The 10,480-nt window shown below is 53.1% G+C and overlaps 1 protein-coding gene across 1 annotated transcript; it reads right to left on the bottom strand.

The window, feature by feature from the left end:
- Positions 1 to 2,496: 2,496 nt before the first annotated feature.
- LOC144246642 (C-type lectin domain family 2 member D6-like) lies at positions 2,497 to 4,893 on the bottom strand. Its single transcript, XM_085583929.1, has 5 exons — positions 4,178 to 4,893; positions 3,701 to 3,799; positions 3,429 to 3,598; positions 3,128 to 3,228; positions 2,497 to 3,037 (listed from the first exon to the last, which is right to left on the bottom strand). The coding sequence occupies exons 1-5, from the start codon at positions 4,488 to 4,490 to the stop codon at positions 2,923 to 2,925; spliced, it is 798 nt and encodes a 265-aa protein (XP_085440055.1). The 5' UTR covers positions 4,491 to 4,893; the 3' UTR covers positions 2,497 to 2,922.
- Positions 4,894 to 10,480: the final 5,587 nt, after the last annotated feature.

The raw sequence follows: 10,480 nt of genomic DNA, 5'->3' as shown, positions 1-10,480 counted from the left end.
TTTTTTGGGGAAATTAAGTGTTATTTGAGTGTTGCTGTATTGCAGGGTTTTTCACAGAGGTTGGGGACATGGACATGGAGTTTAGACAGGTAGTGTTCATGTGTCTCATTCTCTTGTCTGTTGCTTTGGACAATGAGACAGACTTTCCCATGAAACAACCAAGGGAAAATGTGTGGGAAACTTTGGCAAAGGCAGCGGCTCTGGACAGTATTTGTCTGACTCATTCAAAGCCAGGGAAACCATTTTCAACATGTTTGGTAGGTGTGCCAGTGAAGGAGTGGCCAATTCCAAAAAATATCCCTCCAAAGGTTTTGAAAACCTTTTCGGATCCTATGGAAGGGTGGCATGTTTGGACACAATACCTTCCTGTGGCTCACCTGGAACCCCCAGAGTTAGACATTTTTGGGTCAACAAAATGAAATACTGTATCAAATTTAATCCAGTGGGAGTGGCAAAGACAGATAATCATACAATAGATGTCACTCCAAATCAATCTTTTTATAAAAATGCATCATCTTGGTGCAATTACACCAAGGTGACAAGCAAAGCATCCCTTCAGCACCCAGCCACTTTACCGAAGGGAGTGTTTTTGATTTGCGGGGACAGAGTTTGGCCTGCTATCCCTGCAAAAATCAAAGGCGGTCCATGCAGCATTGGGGAGCTCTCATTGATAACACCTGATTTGAAAACTTTAAAGGAACAGACACGCAGGAAAAAAAGATCCCTTGATCAATATAGTCCAAATTGTGATGATGATGTTTATACCTGGGACAAGGCTCGGAGAATTGCAGTTGCAATTTTCTCGCCCCAAACAGCATCAGGGGTGGCCTTGACACAATTGGATCACATAGCTTGCTGGTTGAGTAAACACAGTCGTGCCATTTCGTCTGCACTGAGTGACATGTTAACAGATATCAGCAGTGCAAGACAAACAGTGCTTCAAAACAGGGCAGCAATTGATTATTTGCTGCTGTCACATGGGCACGGATGTAAAGAATTTGAGGGGATGTGCTGCATGAATTTGTCTGGTCATTCAAAATCTATTCATGAAAATATAAAACAAATAGAAAGTAATATCACCAAGTTGAAAAAAGTAACAGGGTCCTGGTGGGATGATTTCTTTAATCTTTTTGATCTCTCACCAGTGTGGAAAGAAATTTTGAAAGTAATACGTTACATTCTTATAGGGCTTGTAGTTCTTCTGCTTGTCATGCCATGCATTTTCATGTGTATTCGAAGGGCCTTGAACAAAGTGGCAAAGCAGGTGTTTTTGGTTCAAACAGGGAGGGGAGATGTGGGAACTCAAAATGTCTCTCAGACATTTTTAGAGGTTCCAGGCCGTGGTAAGACGCAGTCTGGACCCCGGCAGGCAGCTGGATTTAGCTGTGATTTCGAGTTTGAACCATGGAATGAATTACCAACTTTGAAGGTGGAACAAGCAGTCACAAAATGCTAGATAGTATAGTAAATGTAGTCACAAAGTAGAGGGGAAAATTTTTTAGTAGTGTACAGGGGGGTTTTAGTGCATGTACAGGGGGGTTTTTACTTTGTACATGGGGGGTCAGAAGTTCTAAGATGGAGGAAAGTGGGCTCAACCCATCCTTCTTCTTTCTTCTTCCTTACCTCCATGTTCTTGGTGATGTTGGCACTCACAGATTGGTTTAGAATAGAAAAACACTTGGTAACATAGGTAATAGGTATTGGGGAATAATTGTAAACATGTTATATGTAATATATCTTATAAAAGATAGCAGCAGCCCTGGGTGGGGGGGAGAGAAGAAGAAGACACCGGACAGTCAGGGTGTCAGGAGTGTGTGATTCTCTGCCTGGGCCGCTGACCAAAGGGCCACAGCCCGAGAACCTAATCTGTTAGATAACTAGCAATAAATCGTCTTGAGACCGAACAAGAAGAGGCTGCGGAGTTTTTCTTTGGGAACACGGGTTGGAGGAGAAGCTTTACCACCACACGAGACCCCAAACCAAACCCAGGGTTCTCACACTTTCTCACATCTTCCAAGGACCATCCTAAAGTCTCAACTTCAGGCCAATTTGTGATGATTTCCAGGGAAATTTGCTTTCCCCAGTCAAGGTTGTTCTATAATGTTATAATTAGGGCTTTCACATTTATGTACTAACTTTGGCTTTTCAAGTTATTATTGACCACAAGAATCCTGATATACTACACATTGTAATTACTGCTTTTGATATAGTATAACCTGTCACTGTATGTTTGCAACATATAGCTTCTGTAAGTAGGGCTGTAATAGATACCGTCTTAGAGCAGAGAATAATAGAGACTGTGAAATGCTGAAATTATTGTTTCATGTAACTAACTCAGAAAATGATGCAAAAGAATTGATTTCCCATATTTGGGGACTTTCTTATCTGAAAGACACGATAATGGAATCAGAAACAAGAGTGCTGAACAAAACGAAGAATTATTGACCCTCATTATCAGGGAGTGAAAATACAAGAAGACAGAACCACAAGAAAACATAAAATATATTCATTTAATTAGACAGGATAGCATGAAGACAAGTCAAAGGTTAAAACCAAACAAAAGAACATGTTAATGTAAAGTCATAATATATAAACTTTTAAAATATTTATAAAATAATTTCTATGTCTATATGAAAGGTATGTATAAAAACTTTTATAAGAAGGGTGAATAGAGAGCTGTGTTCCTCACATATAATGAGGGCAATCCAGTCACTCCAGGCAGCACCGCTGACAGGATGCACCGCAGAGACTTTTCCCCTGAACACCCAGCCCAGCGCTGGCCCTGAGGATGAACAGGCACTGAGGTGACCCTGAGAGTCCGTGCAAGGCACAGGGTGCAGCTGAGGAAGGACAGCCCTGTGCTGGGCTCAGAGCTGAAGCTGGCACTGCCCAGCGTGGACAAGGTCCTTTCTGCAGCCCCTGTCACAGGGCAGCTTGGGCCTTGCTGCAGACATACGGCCACTCATTTGAGCACATCTCACTGCGGAATTTATAGTCAGCCAGGCACACACACAGGGAATTGCCAAGGACAGGAACCCTGCAGGGAGGAGCAGAGACAGCGCTGGTTCCCAGGGGAACACCTTGTGCCCCTGTGCCCCCAGGCCCTGCCCGGCTCCCCGGCACTCACCTGGAGCTGTAGCTGCTGCTGTCCCCCCAGTGCAGGCGCTCGCCTCGTCTGCGCAGCCCGATCCAGTAATCGACGTTCCCGCGGAGGCGGAAGAGCAAATCCTGCCCAGGAGAGAGGAGTGGGAGCTGCCCCGGCCCCTCGGGGGGACCCGTGCCCGGGGCTGCCCCCGCACGCCGGGGCTCCTTCCCTGCAAGGCCCTGGCACAGGGCTGCACCCCCAGCCCCACGAGCACCCAGCCCGGCCCAGGAGCACCCCCAGGCTCCCCTCAGACACCCCACACCGCCCGCAGCCCCTCACTCACCATGGCCTCATCCTGGAGAATGGCCAGGGAGGCCCCGAGCTCCGAGCACCGTTCCTGAGCCTGATCCCAGCTCCTGGAATCCCTTGACAAGTAGTAGCAGACCCCATTGTATCCAACCCAGCCATGGGGACAGCACTGCAGAATCTCAGGTGTGACTGGAACCTGTGGTGCTGGAGGGGGAAGAGGAGAAGGTCTGAGGATTCCCCTCTGCAGGGAACAGGGTCCCCGCTCTGCCCCGAGGGGCTGGGCCCAGCCTGCTGCCCCTCCCTTACCTGACTGCACAGCCAAGGCCACCCCCAAAGCCAGCACCAGCACCAGGAGCAGCAGAATCAGCACCGCCGGCAGCACGGGACGGGAGCTGAACCATTCACCTGGAGCAGGAAAGAGCTGCTGGCTGCCAGAACCAGACCCGGCCCTGCAATCTGCTCACCCCGTGCCCAGGGAGCACAGCAGGGACCCCTCAGCCACTGTGCCCCTCACTCAGCTGGCAGCCAGAGAGCCAAGAGCCTGGGCACAGGCAGGGACACAGCTGTGGGGACAGCCAGGGACACAGCTGTGGGGACAGGCTGCAGCAGGAGAACTGCACAGCCTTGGGGGCAGCTGGGGCTCTTGGTTCCAGCCACTGACGGGGCCCACCACAACTCGAGGCCTCTTCCAGACATCGGGAAACAGCCACACACCTGCCAGCGCTGGGCGTGGGAGGTGACACTGTCCTCTCCGTAGAGGCCACAGGGTGGCCCTGCACTCACCCAGGAATCTTCTGGGGATCCTTTTTTGTTCATTGTTGGTTGCTGATGTGCCCTGTGGACCCAGGGGCTCCCTCACACTCCCACCACTGCTGCAGAATCCATTCTCCACATCTTCACACTCACAAATGGCACCTCCCTGCTCATGCCAAGTGGCTTCTTGTGCCCCAGGCAGGTGTGGAACCCTGGCTGCTGGTCCCTCCTGGAGATGCTGGAGCTTCTTCACAACTCCATGAGTGGAGCAGAATTCACCCTTCTCCAGCACACAGCCCTCATCTCTCTGCCAGGAACAAACAGCACCTTTCTCCCAATCCATCAGGAGTGCTGACAAAGCCTCTCGGAGATCGCCTCGGGAACAGCTTTACACCCGCGGTGGTGGCACCCTGAAGGGGACACGATGCGAGGTCACTGCCGGTGCCGGCCCCGCGGGACACCGAGGCTCAGCAGGGCGGTGCCGGCTCTGGTCGCTGCTGCGGCCCCGGCTCGTCCCCAGCGATCCGGGCAAGGAGGAGAGCGCGGGCAGCCGCTCCCTCCGCGATCCCAGCGCAGGGGGACCCGGCGGAACCCGGCACAAGGAACTCGCCAGAACCCCCCTGGCCCTCAGCGCGGCCCCTCCGCCCGCAGCGAGCCCCGAGCTGGGGCACATCCGATCGCGTGGTCCGGCCGGGTTTGAGAGGTTTCATCACCTTGAACTTTTCGCGAAGAAAGCAGCCCGTTCCAGCAAGGGGAGGGCGGAGCGAGCGGGGAGGTGCGGTCACGTCCCTGATGTCCCGTTAAACCCGCCCTACCAAATAAGGCCCCACGCCATTGAATCTGGTGAAGAACCGCAGCCCCGGGGAAGATGCTTCTGGGGCTCTCAAGAGTGAATTCTGGCAGGGATTCCCGGGCCGGGCTGCGCCTGGCCAGGTGCCCGGGCCAGCAAAGCCGCTCTGTGCCTCTCCTCCTGCCCCGGGCAGGCACAGAACACAGCAGGGAAGGCTCGAGGGTCGGGAAAAGGCCGGGGAGAGATCACTCACCGGTCACCGGAATAGGAGACACGGCTGGGGGAATTATTGGAATTTAGTATCGAACAAATCATCGCAAGAGCACGAGAGGTGGAGCAGCAGGGGTTCCAGCCTCGGAAGCAGGACTCTGCCCTCGGCCTCTCGCAGCTGCCCGAGGGGGATAAAGGATCCCCCGGGCCCCGAGCAGCGGCTCTGCCCCACCATGGGGATGTGTCCCCAGCCCAGCTCCGGGCCGGGCTCGGAGGGCCGAGCGCGGAGCAGGCGCTGAGCTGCTCCATGGAGCTTCCAGCCCCGCTGGGTGCGGCGGGCGCGGCACCGGCAGTGCCGGGCGTGCGGCGGCATCGCTCGGTGCTGGCGGCGTTTGCAGCGCCGAGGGATGGGCTGAGTCCGGCCCGGCAGCGCCAGCCCGTCGCTACCGACCTATTGCAGCTTCATGCCTGGTGCCTCTCTCCATGTTCCCTCCCAGTGTTCCAGGATCTCTTCCAGTGCTCCCAGCGGCAAATCACTGGGGGCACTGCGTGGTCTGCTGCTGAAGAGGCGAGACTTGAGCTGTTGGGAGGGAAATCCCGACTTGGGAAAAGCATTTCCTGGCCCGGGGCCCGAGTCCCGGTCCCGCAAGCGGCGGAGGGGGCTGGGCTGAGAGCGGCCGCGCCCCGGGCACGACGAGTTCGCAGCTGCCGGGTTTCTCCTCACGTCCCTCCCTTTTCCCGCAGCCTGAGCCTGTCCTTCGGCCGCGTTGGCAGAGCAGCCTCCCTCCGTCGTGCCGCAGAGCTGCCCTCGCTCCTTGCGAGGCGGGCTGGAAGATCGCCGGGCGGGCGGGGATGGCAGCGGCGGCTGCAGCCGGGAGAGCGGCGGGGCTGCCGCGGCTCCGCGCGGGGCTTCGGGCCCGGGCAGGGCTGAAGGGGACGGAGGCTGCGGAGACGCGCTTCGGGACGCCAGGCTTCTGCAGGTGGGGCTGAGGAAGCAGGAAGCTTTGCTGGTTGCTTAAATAAGGGAATTAGCTTATTTGTACACAGGCAATACATTAGTGGTTCTGTGCTTCCTGTTTGCGCTACAAGCATTGTAGGTTTTGAGTTTAAGTAAGCTTCAGAGATGGTGAACAGAGAAATATTATTTATAGTTGGAAATTGGTTTTGGACTTAAGACTCTACATTTTTTAGGTTTTGCTTCGAAATATAAGAATTACATTTGATTAGAGCTTTAAGGCTTTTATAAACGTCTTTGTGATGCTGGGATATTTTGTGCTTGATTGTGTTTTTTAAAGCTTCCCTGATGTTGTGTAATAGGAGATAATATTGGTTTGTGTTTGAGTCGAGCTAGTGACATAGGTAGAAGACTTGACTGGGTTTTTTTTGTAGAACGAATTCTTTGGGATCCTGCTTCTTTGTAGTAGCACTGAACAGAAAGTATTTTGAGTTTCTTAACTGCTTGAAAGATACTTGAGTTATTGGGGTTTTTATAACACAAACACAGTTGTATTGGTTATTTTAGTTTCTAACAAAACAGAGTTAACTGAGCAGTGTTTTAGAATATTTGATTTTATTATCAGTCCCAATAGAGTGAAACATACAAAATATAGAACTCAACATTATTCTATTAAAAGCTAAGTAATTTCCTAATTACAGTACCATATAAATGTTTTTCAAGATATTAGCTTTTACCACACAATACGAATGTTACTTTAACACCAAGCACCTATACTGTTACCTCATATAGTCCTATTACAATACTTATTTCAGAGTTCTAGTGCTCTAAAATATCTACCCATTTATAAAGCTATATTTTCAAACTTATTTCTAATTGAATCTCTTTCTCAACAATATCATCTCAATTCCATAGCTTTCCTAAGTCAACAAATCTTATCTCAATATTTGCCTGTGTGAACGTTCTATCAAATTGTAAAACTTGCTTACAAACCCATTCCTCAGGCACAGAGCAGCGAAAGCTCGGAGCAGCGGCAGCCGGGTCTGAGCAGGGCAGGGAGAGGCGAGCTCAGGAGCGGCACCGAGCAGGGGGGACAGGGCCCGCGGGCACCGGGGGAATGAGGGCCCCGCTCGGGGGCTGCTCGCACAAGCACAGCCTCCCCCCACAGCACAGCAAGCGCCTCTGCGCTGGGCTGTGGCCGTGGCAGCGAATTCCCTTCCCCGAGGCAGCGGCTCCGACCCGTCCCGTCCTCTTCCAAAGCCGAGAGAGAGACACAGAGCCAGCAGCGCACAGACCCTGCTTCCCTGTCAGGTGCCTGCTGCCAAAAGTGGGATTCCTCCTCAGCATGTATCACCTGTTCCTCTTCCAAGAACAGTCCAAAAGTGCCACCTTCAGGCCAGTTCGTGATGATTTCCAGGAGCACAGGGCCATTTGGATTTCGCAGTTGAGCTTGTTGTGTAAGGAGGGCAATGCACTCACTGCAGGCAGCACCGCTGGCAGGATGCACTGCAGAGACTTTTCCCCTGAACACCCAGCCCAGCGCTGGCCCTGGGGATGGACAGGCACTGAGGTGACCCTGAGAGTCAGGGCAAGGCACAGGGTGCAGCTGAGGAAGGACAGCCCTGGGCTGGGCTCAGAGCTGAAGCTGACACTGCCCAGAGTGGAGCAGGTCCCTTCTCGCCAGAACCCCCCAGGCCCTCAGCGCGGCCCCTCCGCCCGCAGCGAGCCCCGAGCTGGGGCGGAACCGAGCGCGGGTCCCGCCGGGGCCGGAGCCGCCTCCGAGCTCCGCCGCCGCCTCGCCGCGCTCCGGGGCCGCCGCCGCTCCGCTCCCCGCCACACGCAGCGGGCGCGGCCGCTACCGCCGCCGATTTGAGCCGATTTGAGCCGATTTGAGCCGATTTGAGCCGATTTGATCAATCAGAGTCCGGGAGCGCTGCCCATCGCGGCTCGGCCGTTCTGCTCCCCGCTCCCCCGCGGTCCCCTCTCCCCGGCGCTCCCGCCGCCTTCTCCGGGATCGGTTCCTTCACCGTTCTCTCAATGCGCGTCGCTGCCAGCCGGGATTCGGGGATCTGAACCCGAGTCCCTTTCGCTCGGCTCAGCGCAATGTAAACCCTCTGCGGGTGTCGGGGCAGCCCCGCCGCATCCCGAGCCCCGTGCGGGGCCAGCTCGGCTTTCCCCGCGCGGCGCCGGCCCTCGCCTAAGCCCGGCTTTTCCCACCCCCGCCTGGCTCCGCTTTTCCCACCCCCGCCTGGCTCCGCTTTTCCCACCCCCGCCTGGCTCCGCTTTTCCCACCCCCGCCTGGCTCCGCTTTTCCCACCCCCGCCTGGCTCCGCTTTTCCCACCCCCGCCTGGCTCCGCTTTTCCCTCCCCCGCCTGGCTCCGCTTTTCCCACCCCCGCCTGGCTCCGCTTTTCCCTCCCCCGCCTGGCTCCGCTTTTCCCACCCCCGCCTGGCTCCGCTTTTCCCACCCCCGCCTGGCTCCGCTTTTCCCTCCCCCGCCTGGCTCCGCTTTTCCCGGCGCGGCACGGCGGCTCCGGTTCTCCCCCGGGCGACCTCACTCCGCTGCTGTCCCTTCCCCGCTGCGGCGGGGCGAACTCCCCATTATCTGCCGTAAGGTCTCTGACTGCCTCTGGTTACTGAAGCCTCACGCACCGTGCTTTAGAATGCCTTAAAAATGTTGAAATGCTTTTTCAAAGTGAATCTTTTGTTTCCCGTGAACTCTGATTTCTCTGAGTGTTGTTCTTGGAGAGATTAAAGCAGTAAATGCAGTGTGTTCTTTATTATTGTTATTTTGTGCAGCATAAAACAATCTAATTTCATTAACAGAAATGCTGATAACATTTACTATATGGTATTACACTACATCCAATGTCGAGAAGCTCCCGGTTTGTTGGGCAGTTTGACAAATTCTACACTGTTGTTGTTTCTTTTGGTACAGGCAATATTCACAAGATATTATTACCTTGTTTATAACTGGCTTTTCAAAAACTTTGACATATCTTTGTGTGAGTACCTACAAGACACGCGTCATTGTGGGATCTCTCTATTCTGTTCTCCAGCTGCAGATGCCTCTCTTTGAACAGGCTGTCCACAGCCCTTCCCTGCTCTGCCTTCTCAGTCTTTAGTCCCTTCTCTCGTTTCAGCAGGTTTGCTATGCCTTGGCCCAGTGCTGTCTCATCATTCTCCTGGGCTTTCAGAGCTGCAGGATAACATCTCTGGCCTTTGTGGAAAGCCTCATCTGAGCTGAGGCCCTGTGGACTTTACGGACCCTGGTGTGACACACATCCTTCCAGGACACGGCTGTCACCTGCTGAGGGCAAGGCTGCTTCTGCTCTTTGGGAATCAGATCCAGCCCCAGGAATTCCCACAGAAGCAGCCCAGCAGTGTGCTGTGTTTGGGGCATCTCATCACTGCTGCTGTTGAGAGACTTGGTTTTGGATATGTTAGGGAGACCCTCCCAATGAGGGTCTTGGCTCTGGCCAGAAAATTGCCAACAAACCCGGGTGTTTTCTGCCTCAAAACTATATTCAAGTCTCTCTGACTTGGCAATTTGACTCTATAACAATGTGACAGCTGGATCTATTTTTAAAGTAAGCTTGGACACCTTTCCTGGGAATGGGAATCCAGGACCTGACTGACACAAGGTGTGGCAGCTGCTGCAGGCTCTGGGTGGTGGTGCAGTATTTAAGACATTGATAATCATCCAATTTCACATGTGTCATTAATGACATGTATTATCTGACTTATTCTTGATTCTGTAAGTGTCCTGTTTCACTGCATATATTCTTCTGTTTTGATGTTCCCTTCATGTTCATACCAAGAGACATGCATATTATTTTTAAAACAAAAAGAAAGGGGAACTGACTCCTAAATGATGGCTGAATAATGCAATATTTATACTAAAAGAATTTTAAAACACTTTTCTGTAAGTGTCACAGTGAGGGTGGCTGTGACAAACCTCTCTGGTTCCCTGACTTCAGGCAAGGGTGGTGAAAAGGAAAAGGAGCTGCTTTGATGGAGCTGCCCAGAAAGAACTTTAATTAAGGGTGAAAAATAACAAACGTGGAGAAGCCCTGCACCATACGAGGGGCAGGATCCAAAGACCTGAAACAAAGGGGAAGCAACAATATACACACTTGGGGGTGGAACATTCTAGAACTATAACCATACAGGAGAAACAAGTAAGCAATAGGGGAGCAGAACTTGGGCAACTTAGCACAATAACACCAAAAGCTTATGGGGAACTCTCAGGCTCTCCCTGAATTCAACAAATGATTCCCAGGCCCTGGAACTGACACCCGGCTCTTTTGGGGTAAAATCCAGCTGACTGTGGGTCACTGCTGGGCCAGTTCCCACATATGAGGATCTCCAGCAGAGTG

Source organism: Lonchura striata, chromosome 6, assembly GCF_050655825.1.
Source record: "Lonchura striata isolate lonStrDom1 chromosome 6, ASM5065582v1, whole genome shotgun sequence".
NCBI classification, from domain to species: Eukaryota; Metazoa; Chordata; class Aves; order Passeriformes; family Estrildidae; genus Lonchura; species Lonchura striata.
Note: the sequence above shows the minus strand (reverse complement) of the source record. Positions and strands in the feature narration are given on the sequence as shown.